Raw genomic sequence first — 14983 nt, forward strand, 5'->3', positions numbered from 1 at the left:
AAAAAAGCGCGAAAAACGAACGGTTACTTTTGCTCACCTTTCAATGGCGCAGGTGGCCCGGAATTAGCAGCGAGCACCGAGGAGACCGCAACTTCCAAGCCGACCGGAAGTGGAGCAAATGAGGCAGAGAGAGAGAAAGATACGCTGCTACTGCTGGATAAATTTTTAACGAGCGGCCATTCTTTGGTGGTGACCGCCCGGGGGGCTTGAGTTCCGCACACACGGGATGGGAATGACGTGGACGCCGCGGGTGGCCCCATCACCACACACGCGGCTGGCAGAGTGAATTGAATGGAAGTAAGTTTTTACACGCTTTTTTTGGAGTCGGCTTCATCTGTGAGCCCCTTCATGACTTTCCCTATCTTTCTTGCTTGCTTCTTTACTTTCCTACAAGTTTGTCCGCCTGTCTATTTCAAGTGAGACAATGTCAGGTAATTGTATCTTACCAACAGTTATCTACTCTATCTTATTTTATTTTACAAATGTCATTAAATGTATATCAGCAAATCTGTCTTAAAAAGGAAGTCGTCCATTTGGGAAGAAGCCATTTTGGACGATTTCTACATGGGAATTTGGACCTAATGAGAAGACCCTAAACTGGTGGGAGACGGCAGGGCAATAAAAAAAATATATAAAAGAAGTCATCGATGGGTTCTTAAACAAATCACAGCAAGTAGGCCAGCTTTTCTGTGGATAACAAAGGCCAGCTCAGATGCAAAAGCCGAACCGTGAGGATGCACTTTCTCCATCCACACGTCAAGCCGAATACGTTTTGTGCGTTCCCAAACTGCCCTTTAAGCTTCTTAAATTGCCTCGCCAAAATAAAACTTCATTTATTTTCGCCTCGCCTCTCAGGCCAGGCCGGCGCACGATGGAAAAGTGTGTCACGAGATGGCTTAAAGGGCGAAATGGAGCAGAACAGATGAAGGTGAGGCGCGTTTGTTGTCACCCCCCCCCCCCATGTAATTCTCCAACAGGCCGCCAGGTAGAGCCCGCACGCAGTCAATGTTGCTCATCGTTATCACCATCATCATTTTTGGATTGTCTCCATAAGCCAGACGACCTTGCCCCCCCCGCCCCCTGCACGCAGCAGCCCGCCTGCTTTTTTGCTTTTTGAATGATGGAAGCCCACGGAGGTTCTGCATCGCCGTGCCACACGCCATTGGTCCCTTTTTTTTTCTCCTACGTAGAACATTTTGGCAACATTTGGGCTATTTTTAGCAACGTTTCCTGGAGTGACATAGATAGATTTTTAACCAATAAGACACGTTTGCAGTTCTTTTTGGTGGGAGTGTCGTGTTATTGTTGTTGTTGTTGTTGTTGTTGTTGTGTAGCCCAGGGGAAATCAGATCCAAATCAAAGTCCTTTGTTCGCAACCCGCTGCTCGATACAGACTCCTGTTGACCAAATGGCAAAGGAACGAAAACGGAAGGGAACATTTTTTGTCAATGACAGATGACCAACAAAAAAGATGAAAAAATGGAAAAAATACAAAATATTGTTTAAAAAGTGCAAAAATACAAGACAATACAAAAACTAGAAAGAAAAAATACAAACAATATTACAGGTGTGAAACATATTTTTACAGTGACGCTCAAAGCATACATATTTTTATATTTACAAAACTGTTAAGCAAAAATAAATCCAAAATCCAAGACAAAAACCAAAAATATGAAAGAAAGAAAAAAATATCGATGACCTTATTATAGTATTGCAAAAGAAAAAACATCCAAAATGATTCTAAAAAGTTGAAAAGTGCCCTTATTAGATGCAAAAAATGGGATTGGCGAGGCGTCGTGGGAACATCCTCTGACTTGAAATGTGCCGATTAGACAGCAGCGGAGCAATAATGGCTTTGATATGAAGATGATATTGTGTCTCCTGCTTCAAATAGAACATTGGAAGGGAGGGGGGCTTTTTCCCCGCAGGCGCACTTGGCACATCCTCCTGATGACTTTTTTTTTTTTTTTTTTTCCAGCAAGGCTTCAGGCGTCCGTGTCAGCGGCCGTTCCGTCCGCCCATCGCCTACTGCGCTGCGCGATCTCCGAGCAGCTGGTCCCTCCGCCTCCGCCGCCGTCGTCGTCGTGGCGATAAAGCCCAATGTTGTTGATCCGTGCCACCGATCTGTCGCCTCGGGAGCCACGGTCGTTTTCGTCTCGCCCGCTTCACTCCCGTCCAAAACTCCAGTCAAGGGAAGGCTTTGCAAATAAATGTGCAACAATTTCAGTTCATTAGGAACGCGCTAAATATATGACAAAACGTTTTGAAAACAAGATTTGTTTATCGTGTACAAATTGATTCAATGTGAAAAATGACAATATTGCAAATCTTTCCTGGGGTTCTCGTAGTTGTGGGTGTGAGCGTAAAGACAGGCCGGTGACAAACGGTCCCGCCGCCAGCTGCGCGAACGAAGCGTTTGCGGAGCGTGTGCCAAGGAAACGTCACCTGAACCGATGACTGCCACCTTTGTAGCCATCGGTGTGCTCCTGCGGGAAGGAGACAGCAGATGGACAATACTCTCCAATTCCCATTCAGAATCGGCGGCGGCAGCGGCGACAAAGCAAAACAATCGGCAGGCACCTCATCGTTTTTAAATGCACGTCATTGATGCCGCAATATATTGTAACAGCGTGATCTTGGCTTCAAGACCGCCTTTTGAAGTTCTTCGGGCTCGACCCGGTCTTGCGCTGAGAATTTTCCATCACCTCTTCAGCTTTGCAATTGTCATAACACCAAAGAGCGTTTTAAAAAATCAATAAATAAAATGAAAGCACCACTGCCACCTACTGCAGTGGATCTGCTATTACACTTCATTTTAGAATTAACTCTTCGGCTTTGCGATTGCGATAAAACCAAAGAGCTTAAAAAAAATCAACAAATAAAATAATATGAAATAATAAATAAATAATATAAAATATAAAAAAATCAACAAAATAAAAAGCGCGACTGCCACCCACTGCACTGGATGTGCAATCACACATAATTTTAGAATGCCCCGAGGTGGCCCATCCCACTCCTTGAGAATGGACCGTACCTCACGATTTTAAGCCCTCCTCATGTTGTTGAAATCAGAATTGACCCCCCCCCCCCCCCCAACCTCGCTAGAAGCCCTAACCGTTGTGTTTCCAGCACTCAAAACATGTGATGTAATCCGACATGTCCCCAGCTCAAGGCTGCACCTAAAAATACAGTCCGAGCGGGTGAAAAGCATTTGGCGGCGGCGTTCGCCGAGTGTCCAACACGCGCCACAAAGCCGACGAACGCTTTGGCCGAGTCAAAGCCTGAACGCTGAGTTGCGTGCGGAGGCCCGGAGGGCCTGCTCCTTTTCATCAAGATGTCTTTCTTTCTCCCAACATTTTTGAATGCCCCCTCCGGCCACGCTGATAATAGAAAGACCGTCACAAAAAAAGAAAAACAAGAATGCCTCCAGATGATCTATTTTAAATTGTTCACTGGACTGCGCCAATTAGCCGCCGCCGCCGCTCGCGACTTTTGTGACGCTCGGCTGCACCGAGCGAGCGACCGGTTTGACGCTGGCTGGCTGGCATTCACTCCCGACAAATATGTTGATTGTAATCTATGGAAAAATACAATTCAAATGAATTCAATAAGAAATGAGATCATGAAAAAAACAACCTATTTTTGTCCTTTGGCGATCAATATCGGCCAAGTCAATGGACCGATTGATCGATCGGGCAGAATTCAAAACCCCAATCCGGACTTGCCTCCATGGTCTCTCTCAACATTTTTCTCTTTGATGCCGTAATCCAAACCAACGCTTTATATTTTGGCCTAGAGTTGCACGCAAGGTTCTTGTTGTCATGGAAACGTGTCTGGCTATCATTGGGATGGTCATCCGGGGCGGGCTCGTTTTCGCTTTCTGCGAGCGGGACGCTAGCCCGTAGCCGGGATGCTCGGCCGCCTTGGCTGAAGTGGTGACGCTCATAAAGTAGTTACCATGGTAACCAGAAATTGCCCACATGATTTTCTTTTTTGTCAGGGGCCTTGTGTAACGCTTCCCTCTCCTCTCTAATCTATTTATGTACATTCATATGGATGCATTTGTGCACTGGCGGCCTGCCGCTTTCATATTTTCCGCCGCTGCCTTTTGATTTCATCGGGAGACTCTTTGTTTTCATTTCCGCCGCTACGTTAGCCAAACGTCGTTAGCGGCGCGGGCCTTTTGTCTTGGGCTAATTAAACAAGAAAAAAGGAGTCGATTGTTAGCGCTTGCTTGCTATTTATTTATTTATTTTTTTCCTCCCCCCCACACACACTTTTCATAATCACTCACTTGTTGGGGCGATTAGCGGCAGCGGGGATGGTTTGTCTTTGGAAATGCTTCAATGGGATTGTCAATTGTGTTAGCGTAAAGGCTAACCAAGATGACTGTGTTTGATTTTTTTTTTTAAAGGATTGCTCACATTCTAAGTGAGTTGAGCTGTTCTAGTTCCTTTCAGTTGACTCAGGTTGTCTTTGTTTTGCCTTGGTGGAGGTCTGCACCTTCCCAAAGTGCTCTTCGACATGGTTTCAACTTTCCACAACCCCTTTTTTTCCTTGTGTGCCTTTTCCCTGAGTGACTTTCTTCTGCTTTGAGTCAGTCCGGACGCTGAAGGTCACGTTGAAGGCTTTATAGCAGCTTTTAAAGCAGCCTTCATTACGCTCGCCACGTAAAGAATATTGAGGAGCAGCTTCACAATTGCTCCGCCGGGGCCCGTTTTTTGCCTCGCAAACGGCTCTTAATGGACCTCGCATCGCATCTGCACTGCAGGCTCGTTTTGGCACAATACAAAAAAAACGACAAAAAAAAAAAGAAGAAACCCGCAAAGCTTTTCTATTTGGAAAGCGCCCGTAATGTCTTTTTTTTTTTTTCCCCTCAAAAGAATACCGCTGTCTTCCCTCTTTCATGTTGGCGTTACGCAAGCGTCTGTTTCCTTTTCTTCGCAGCCTCGCGGGCTCGTTCTTGTCGGAGGAGGAAAGAGGACCTCAACAGGTGGCGAATGTTCTCCTCGGGACGAGCAAGAGGAAGATCGTGCTCCCTGGTAATGAGCCCGCCCGCCTGCCCGCCCGGCAACCTGCTTATTGAATGCTTACTGCGCGCAAGCTAGCGCGATTGGCGCGCACGCGCGGGCCCGCCAACGTGACCCAGTGGCGCTGCGCGCCATCTGTCTGCTGCGGGACTACATACGTGGCGACGCTCCAGAGGGGATGGGGGGGCGGTTGTGCGGGGCGCTCCCCAAGGACCCCCTTACGCGCGCATGCACCCCCTCCAGCCACAGTTTTGATGGGCTAATTAGGGCTAATTGAGGCTGCGCGGCTCACAAGCCTCTCCAGTTTGCCCTGGTCTCGCCCGCTTTAACGAGCAAAGCCACTGACGGAGAACATGACACATCATCCGGCTCGTTTAGGCGGATATTGACATGTTCTGATGCCAGTTGAGTGATGGATGACACACTAGCGCACAGTCAGGCGGACCGCATTACGCATTGGCGCATGTACGCGGTGGCGGCGGCGGCGGCGGCGGCAGCGGGCTCCACACATACAAAGCCCACACATGCACATCCGCTCATAAACCACGTGCACGCACAAACACTCACACAAACGACCCACGCTCGCCCACAAATGTACAAACACACGCTTGCTAGGACTCCATGCCCACACACACTCATCTGAAATTTGAATAATTATTCAGATTTAATCTGTTGGTCCTACTTCCTTTACGATTTTTAAAAAATATAGTTTGTTTTTTACACATAACATATTGCAAAAAGACACAATTATGTTAAAATATTCCCCTCACAAAATAACAGGTGAAAATGTGTCCGAGTTAGTTAATAGGTGGCGTTGTGATGCCAGGAGGGATGTGTCATTGCACATCCATTCCAGTAGGTGGCAGCGGCACTCAGTTTAAGTTTTGTAACAACCATAAAGTCTGACTGGAATTCACATCTTGACTGTTAAGGAACCCACGAGTAAGTTATTTTATTCATGATGTATATTTTAAATGAATCGGCAGTTTAATCGTTTAGCATCATTTAGTTCTACCGAATATCGGCCTTGGCGCTGTTCGTATTGTTGACTTTTGCTCATTTGCACCTGTCTTAAGGCTCCGACGGCATACATTTTCCGCACCGTCTTCGCCGTTTCCACAAAAACGCGGAGAAATGTTGCCATCCCGCAAGGATGACATCTTTTGACAAGCGCACAAGTCGGATTGTCCCAGCGGAATTGTTGCGCATGGCTTCTTCCGTTATGCATTTGCTAAATAGACGTTTGATAATATTTTATAAATGGAAGATGAAGTCACCCACTGCCCCCCCCCCCCCCCCGCCCCCCCCACCATCCCGCTCTCATTCAGGCCCCGGTGCATGTCCCTATGTTTAATTAACTAGTCTGCTGCTGTGGAAGTGCCTTCAGCCAGCTAGCGGTGCGTGGGCGGGCAGGCGGGCGAGCGGGCGGACGGACGGGCTGCGGGCGAACGGAGACTCCAAGCGGGGAACATTTTCCGCGCGCATCTCGGCTCGCCAACTAGGCAATAGCAAAACACCAACTTAGGTGCGTTTTCTCTTTTTTTTCTTCCCTCACCCTTGCAGGTCGATTACATATACGTATATATATATATGTGTGTGCGTGACGGAATCTCCCCTCCACGCACACACGCTCTCGAATCTCCAAGAATCTGCGCGGAGGAGGACAGAAGAGGAAGAGGAGGAGGAGGAGGCGGAGGCTGTCCACGGGCTCTCACACTGCGGTACGCGCGCGGAGCTGCCTGGAGATCCCCCTCCCAAAATATCGGCGGGTCCTTCCATCGCCTGCACTCCGTCCGCCGCGTAGCGCCCTCCCTTCCTTCCTTCCTCCCTCCCTCCCTCCTTCCCCACGCGTGGACCTCACATTTGACTGGCAAGACGGAATAGGCACCTGAGCTCCTGGCCGTGGCCAGCCAGCGGGGGTCTTCGCGGACTCGACAGGTGGATTAATCCGAGCGTGCGGTTCTCATTTCTGGGTGGAGGTGCTTCTTGTGCGTACCCCCCCCCCCCCCCCCTCCCCCCACTTCTTTCCCTCGGATGGAGGTGCAATTGATGGATTAATTTCACGGGGGTGGAGGGGGGAGACTCACCCCTTGGAGGGCACCCGAATGGAGTAACAGGCTGCAATGTCATCTCCGCCCGGCTGCCTGGAGAGATGTGTCACGGGAATGGGGTGAGTGCATTTGATCGGGAATCCTTGCTTTTTTTTCTTTTTTTATCCACGGCGCTCAGCTTGCGCATGCAGGGGGCACATTTTGCCTTTTGGGGATGCGGGTGGGGGCAAGTGGAGCACGCAACCCGTTGCGTGGTTCATTTTCCGCGTGCACCTTGCTTATTTTTTTTTACGCGCACTTTTGAATTCAACTCCGATCCTGACGCGCGCGCGCGCCCGCCCGCCCGCACGCCGTTAAATATGCTAATAAGTCACGCTGCTGTGCTCGCGCGTCCTCGCCTGGCAAGATTCAACAAGTCGCCGCATGCGATGCACGCGCACCCCAAATCCAACAACAACAATAGTGACAACGACACTAATCACACGCAACGTGTGTTTGCTCGGCAGATCAAGTTGAAAGACTTTGGCACCAGAAGAAGGCGGAAGGAGGAGGAAGAGAATGAGGAGCCGGAGAAGAGGCGCGATGGCCGGCCACGACGACGACGGCCACGCGCGGGTCAGGGAAGCGGCGGTGGCGCGCACGCTCACGGACCCGCGAGACGAAGGCGCAAAACGCTCCTTGTGACAGCCAAGGTAAGAACAAGAGAAGACATGACGCTGCTGCAGCCTGTTGTTGATGCGCCGGACGCTTGGCGGCGCTGTTGCATCGCTGGCTCGTGTCTCACATGCTCGTGATGATGCTGCTGCTGCTGATGATGATGATGAGGCCATGCAAATGCATTCTCTAATTACACTTTGAATAGAGTCACGTTTTAGAGACGCACATGCACGCGCTCTCTCAAACACACACGCGGGAGTCATGCAGCCCCCCCCCCCAACTCACCATCAGGCGTAAAATTTCAGCTCAGGCTCATCTACATATGTGCGCGTGCGTATAATATGCACTCTTTCATTGACTAGAGTTCACTCAAGGGAAGAAGAAAAAAGTTTTATACCCAAAACTACATCAAAAGTCATTTTCTTGAGTTGAACTCATTAGACTTAATAAACACGTGAATCAAAGCGAGCAATATGTGAGTCATGGCGGGTAAAAGAACGAGTGACCCTGTGTGTGTGTTCGTGAACAACAGCATGGCCCAAAAAAAAAGAGGGAGGGAGGGAGGGAGGCATCTCCCGCCTCTGCGGGGCACGACAGAGTGGAAAGCACTGACACTCTTCATTAATATATAAATATCATGTGCAAAAAGCTCATTCAGATTGGGTTTGTGATGTCACCGCCACTCTTGCCCCCCCTCCCCTTCCCTTTTGGGGGTTTGGCGTGTCGCTCACCTTCCGGCGAGCTCGCCGTAATGTCGAGTGTCCGAGCTGTAATTTGCGTTTTGTGCCTCAACGAAGCACATTTGAATGGCAAAACTGACAATCGGACAAGTTAGGGTTAGCGCATCCGGATGAGTGGCTCGAGAGCCGGCTCGGCGGCCGAGCGGGGTACAACGTCTCCGGGCGCCTCGCCTCGGTTTATAACCCAGCTAATCCGTTACGTTAAACGCCGCTCTCGCTCTTCCTCTCTCGCAGCGCTGGCTCCGTCTTATAGTTATAAAAAGATGACCCACTTGGGATTTTCCGACACATAAAACCTGGTCACGTATGCTGTGCTGTCTGCGCTGCAATGTTTCCTTAAGCACTTGACGAAGCTGCTCACTTTTTTCCTACCGAGTCATCAAATGAACGATTAACTCGCCACGCTCAAAATGGCCGCGCGCGGTTGCCGGCTCCCAGATCAAAACGTAAACAATCCGACGGGGAAAAAAAAAAAAAAAAAAAAAGGGCGTCACAAGCGCTCAAGTTTCAAATCGGCCTTTAAAGCCAATGTTAGTTTTGTAGTTTTCGGATTTCAAAATCGGCTTTTAACACCTTGAAATGGTGACATGGCTAGTTGGAAGGCACGGTTAACGTTTGAAACTAGGGCCTGATGACCCGCTTTGGGTTTCTGTGAATTTTTGGGTTGTAGCAACAACAACGATTCCCCAGTGAGGTTGAAAAGTCTTCCAGCTGTGCGTGGCGGGCCTCTTCTCCGTGACAGACTCCGCCCCCTCCTCCTCTTTCTTCTTTTGTTGTTGGTGCTCGAGCCCCAAATAAGCTCTCCATCTCCATTCTGACTTGATACCCTGACCCGAGCTTGAAAGCCACATTTAAAACCAGGATTTAAAATAAAAACCCAACTAACTCCTTCACTGCCATTGACGCATATAGATGTCAAAGTTGTATTTAGACAAAATACAACTTTGACGTCTATAGGCATCAATGGGAGTGAAGGAGTTAAGAGCCCATGCCTGCTGATTGCCTCGCTTTGTTATTCCTACATTGTAGACAAAGCAGGTTGCGAGGTCCCAGAAGCAAAAAACAACAAGCAACCAAATGCAGGCTGCCAGGTCCCGGAAGCTCGCCGCCTTGCCAGATGCGAGCGCCGGTCTCCTTCCCGTTGAAGGTGACACGGTTTCCGCATCCGAGTGTTTATTTCCACTCGGAGCGTTCGTGCGCAGCCGGGCGGCCTCCGGCGAGGCCGCCGGCCGGCAGCTGCCGGCCGAGCCAATGAAAGGAAGGAGCGGATGAACCACTTGAAAGTCAATTAAAGCCGCTCGCCCCCTCCCCGCCCCGCCCCGCCTCGCCTCGCCTCGCCTCGCCTCGCATTCCACCACTCCCGGAACATCTGTGGCCCCGAGTCAGGCCACCTCGGCTTGAGTGGGACGCGGCGGCGCCACGTGGTTCCGGGAGGTTTTTTTTTCCGCTTGCGCGCTGATGATGTCACGACGGCTTTTTCTCCTCGTCGGCAACGGCCGGAGAGTCTTAATTGCGTTTGCTGGTAAGCGTCAGATTCGCCGGCAAACGTAAACATCTGTCGGCGGCATCTGGAAGCCGGGGCCTGACTGACGAGGGCTCGGAGACGTTTAGCCGCCGGGATGCTAATTCTCTGGCGGCTCATCAGCGCTGCGGCAAACACCTTTGCTGTCACATTGGCGCATTAATATTAACACGGCGCCTTAGTGTAGATTGAAGCCATCTGTCATCCATTTGGAAAGCAAAGACAAACTCAATATTGATACGCGGCGGCCATTGCGGAGGAAGGCGCAGATGTGCTCGGCGCTAACGTCAAAGATGTTTTTCATGTCGGACGGAGGACACCCCCCTAACCCCCCCCCCCGCTCTATTCCAGCTGCTGCTTTTTTCCAACAAGCTCGATTTCACTTGATTAGCGCAGCATGTAGCAGCGGCAGTGATAGCATTTTATTTTATTTTTTTTGCCTCCTGCTTGTAGCTCAGAGTGGTGCCATTAGTGATCCTGCCCCCGGCAAAACATAACCGCGACCATGAATGAACAAACCCCCCCCCTCTAAAAAAAGCAAATGAACTAATTGGTCCAGACGTAAGCAGACAAAAGGGACTAACAAAGCAATAGCGCAGAATAACGAGAGGAAAACATTTCAGAGCTAGCGACTAAAACCGACGGACTTAGTGAAAAAACAATTGGGTTCAAAGCCAAAGAGCAAATGAGTTAACTGCTTGACATTTGCTGATAAATGGGACACTAACTAACTAACTAACTAACTAACTGAAAGCCCGAAACAACGATGGATTTACAGATGGACTTATGTGACCCGATCGAGTTTTTTGTCGAGTCACCAAATGGACCAATTGGTGGCCCACAAGTCCAGCTCGGGCTGTATTTTGGACTTAAATTGTGAGGGCGAGTGATTTTGCCACCTCTGGTCTGCTTTACAAGCGCCCGTCCCAAATGCTATTAGCGGCTAGCAGATTTGTGTCCGCTTACAAGCAGAATGATGTGACCGGCCGGCGCTAATAATCTCCCCCAGCCCCGCTCCGCTCCGCTCCGTCCCTCCATCCCTCCCTCCCTCCGCCGTGTTGTGTTGTTCAATTCGCCACAACGGTAATCTCAAGTGGATAAATAACACGCATAAAACTTCATGGCAGAATCAATAAAGGCGTTAGCGTGCGTGTGTTGGCGTGCACGCGCGCGCGCTAACGGACCTTTGACACGTTGACTTACAGGTGAGTGGGAAGCGGCATAAACACGGGTGAGGATCGATGGCCCGTTAAAGAGAAGGTTCACCAAGGCCCCCGACGGCACGTTCATCTCGTAAGCGCGTCCGTCGTATCGTCGCTCCCGATTCCGCCTTCCATATTTAAAGATGTTTACGGAGACGCAGCGGAACGACAACTGACAGCTCCGCTCGTGTCGAACACAAAGTCGCTAGCGGATACCGACACGATCGACTGACACGTTTCGAATGAGGTTTTCAAGGCGGGCTCAGGATTTCAAGCCAAGACAATATGGAGGATTGACGTTTTCAACGGCACTTTCAAATGACCGTGTGCTATTTTCCAGCGTTTTACTTTCATGTTAAACCTGCGTCTTTTGTTAGTCCTGTTTGACCGGGGTGTCGCTGTCTTTGTTTTCCTTTATTGAGTTTTTTTCGGTGCGTGGTAATGCCGCTCAAAGGTGATACAGCCCATCAATCTTATCTGGCGGGCCCGTCGGCGCCGCCATCTCCAAGGTCGCCGGAGTGGTCCGCTAAACAGTCAATAGAGCTCCCAAGCCAGCGCCGCCGCAACTTTATTTTCGTTTGCCGCTTTCTCATCCCGGCCTCTCGCTCACCTCCGCTAAACGCCCTCAAAAAGTCAAAGCCCGCTGAAAGCCGTCGTGTCCTTTCTGGCTGCTTGTCCTCCTTATTCATATTTAACAGGCCTGAAATATGAATGATGCGACGTGTTCAAGGGCGCTTCGCCTCGCCACCGCGAAAAAGGAACGAACACGAAATTGGCCGCAAAACGCCCGCACGCCGGCCGGCCGGGCCATACCTTGTGAAATTTTGATGCTGTGCTCGTAAGCTCCCGTCCTCCTTTTGAGTCATCATTTGTTCCTCCCTCCCATCTTTGCTTCCTTCTATCCTTCTCTCCCCCATCCCTCCCTCCCTTCCTTCCTTCCTTTCTTTCTTCATTCTTCCTCCATTCCATCTTTCTTTTCTCTCCCCCGTCCTGCGTCCTACTTTTTTTATTTTTTTTTTTATTTTTATTATTTATTTTTAAAATGATAGTGAAAACAATAACAATATATCAATAACTCAACGTTGCTCAAACGTTAATATCACACAACACACAAAATAAACACCTAAAGCTTACTTTAATAAGTTAGTCCTCATCCACGAATCCATATTGGTCCATATATAAGGCGCACCGGATTTTAAAGCGCACTGTCAGCTTTTGAGAAAATTGGAGGTTTTTAGCTGCGCCTTATAGTGCGGAAAATACGGTCAGCTAATGCTGGCAAAACAAAGCTTGTTTGACATTTGTTTGGGTTGCTGTTGTGAGGGGGGGGGGCGGTATTTGATTTCAAGGCCGTGACACGTGTTGCGGATGTGCCTCATTGAACTCTTTTTTTAATTGAAACCAAAAATGTAGTGAAGATGCAAGTCCCTGGTTGGAGCCCACAGAGAAATCTCCCATGCATAAAAGTCCCGTTTGTCATTTTGAGCGCCCGCGTGTGCGATGACTTTGATGTTCCTGCTTTCAGATGAGTCGTCGGTGGCGCTCACGTGTAAAAAGTGCCTCATCAAATATTGAATACAAATGTGAATTTTTTTTTTTTTTTATGCGCGCCTCTCTGGAAAAGCTCAGCTCAAAAACCTTGAAGAAGGTGACGACGGCCGCTGTCGTCATCTCGGCTCGGCTACCTCGGAACTTCTCAAATCGATTCACCTTCACCTTCTTAACAATGTGACTTTTTCAAAGCTGAGCGCTGAGTCAGCGTTTTTGCTGTAGTTGGTCTCTGCGGGGGCGCTATTTGACTCGCTACATCAACAAGAAGATGACAGTAAATCCCCTAAAAGGTGCGCAAGTCAAATTAGCCCCCTTTTTTTTCTCCCCCCCGCAGAGAAGCACTTCTGCGCCATTCCTCGATCATCTTATCGAAATTTACAAGCCGATGTTTTGATGAGATTGAGCACCGAAACGACAACCCACAAGCCAGTGTCAATGTCGGCCATTTTTTTTTTTTTGGGGTCACACTCTCCCCAGAAATAATTGCGGTTAGAGTTCTCTTTGGTCTTGAACCTATTTGATGCTTTTCAAATGTCTCTTATGAGCTCATTTCCACCTCTCCATAAAAGTGCTGACATCCCCCAAATGACACCTCATCACCGGCTCAAGGTCACCCGCCATGCTGACTGAATTGCTAATTACCTATCTGTGTGTGTGTGTGTGTGTGTGTGTGTGTGTGTGTGCGTGTGTGTGTGTGTGTGTGTGCGCGCTGCCGAGCCAAGTAAGCTGATTAGCAACGTTTGGCAATATCTTTGCAACAGTATCACGATACGGTGATACCGCACGATTCAATAGAAGAGAAAAAAAAACACATTTTGAGAAAGTGTATAAATACAAATTGACATTTCATTTTGATTTAAAAAATCGATCCAATCTAAACAAAAAAAAATGTTAATGACACATTAAATCAGATTTTTATTTTTTTTTTCTGCTGCGTCTCTGAGTTTTGCATTTGCCACTGGCCACTGACAATTCAGGATAAGACGTCCTACTTTGCTCGTCTTGTTGTTGTTGTTGTTGCTCAGCAAACACACAACATGGCACGCGTGCTATTTGTCCAACAAGCGGCGCGGCGCGGCTCAGCCCGGCCCAGAGCTTTGTCCTGCCATCCGAGACACGGCTCGCATGCCATCACCCGAGTGCGCTCGTTTTCGACATGCAAATGCATTTAACCGCAAAAAAAAAAAAAAAAAAGAGCCAACACAGCCGAGATGACAAGATGGAGGATCGCGTCAAAGAGGCCCGCTCGCTTTCTTTTGACAAAAGTGCTGAACAAGCCCGGGGAGTTTTCTTTTCCTTTTCTCACAAAGATAGCTGTCTGGATTTTTGCGTTTAATGAATCCCAGCGCATTGCTTGGCGTTAGCATGGCCAAATGTCTCTTCCTTCCCGTTTCGCTTTGTGTTTACTGATAATTAGCCGCTAATTCCGCCGCTAGTTTGATGCAGATTGAGAGCGCCGGCCGATATGCGCATAAATCCGATGAGTGTCTGCATTTGGAATTGGAGGTTGCCCGAGGAGAGGGGGAATTAACGCACCAAATTAAATCAAAACATCCGATGATGATGATTATGAATATGAAAAATGAATATACAAGTGCTTGAGGCACCACTAAACTACCCCTCCCCTGTTTTTTTGTTTTTTTAACAAAAATGTGTGTTTTGTGCCCACACTCGTGTAAACACTGTAGCTCCTCTATTCGCGGCGGTGGTAGGGGCCTGGCTGCCCCCCCATTTTTCATCAGTTCTATTGAGAAAAAAAATAGATATATTTTATAGTATATTATTATTATGATGATGATGATTCTTTATTGCTAATTAATGAATGAATTTAATTTAAGCATCGGGGGCAACCACGGGCGGGCCCCAAATTGAAATTCAGGGCCAAACAAAAGCGCTGAAGCGGCCCAGAATGAAACGGTGACATTTTGGACGGAGACGTAACAGCCAGCGCGTTATCCGGTCGCAGTTAAGGCTAACGCCGCTGAACCAAAAAATGCGCTCGTGTGCGCTGCGGCGGGGAGAAAACAAAGCCCGGGGTTTGGCTCACGCTGAGCAATCGTGTCGTCTGATTTCTTGCCGCTCCAGCTGTTGCCGTTGCGGCTAATGCCGTCTGCCGGCGTTTCTGACCCGGCGTCATCCTTCTCGCCAAATTTGCTCGACCGCTAATTCACCGCCGCGAGGCAAATGTGTACTCTTAAGCCAAATGCATATGAATGATCACAAACATGCC

At 48.9% G+C, this 14983-nt stretch overlaps 1 protein-coding gene across 7 annotated transcripts in view; it reads left to right on the forward strand.

The window, feature by feature from the left end:
- grin2ab (glutamate receptor, ionotropic, N-methyl D-aspartate 2A, b) overlaps nucleotides 1-14983 on the forward strand; it is a 76407-nt gene that overhangs the window by 25097 nt on the left and 36327 nt on the right. For 3 of the 7 annotated variants that reach the window (XM_088374520.1, XM_088374515.1, XM_088374518.1), the window contains 3 exons: nucleotides 53-297; nucleotides 4948-5042; nucleotides 7588-7773. In XM_088374520.1, the coding sequence (XP_088230646.1) occupies nucleotides 5001-5042; nucleotides 7588-7773 (228 nt within the window). In that variant the 5' untranslated portion in view covers nucleotides 53-297; nucleotides 4948-5000. Of the gene's footprint in view, nucleotides 1-2; nucleotides 298-4947; nucleotides 5043-6593; nucleotides 7201-7587; nucleotides 7774-14983 lie in introns of those variants that run through there. The other 4 variants (XM_088374522.1, XM_088374521.1, XM_088374519.1 and 1 more) reach the window with 3 other exon arrangements.

This window comes from Syngnathus floridae, chromosome 4 (genome assembly GCF_059516105.1).
Source record: "Syngnathus floridae isolate MCC-2025c chromosome 4, RoL_Sflo_1.0, whole genome shotgun sequence".
NCBI classification, from domain to species: Eukaryota; Metazoa; Chordata; class Actinopteri; order Syngnathiformes; family Syngnathidae; genus Syngnathus; species Syngnathus floridae.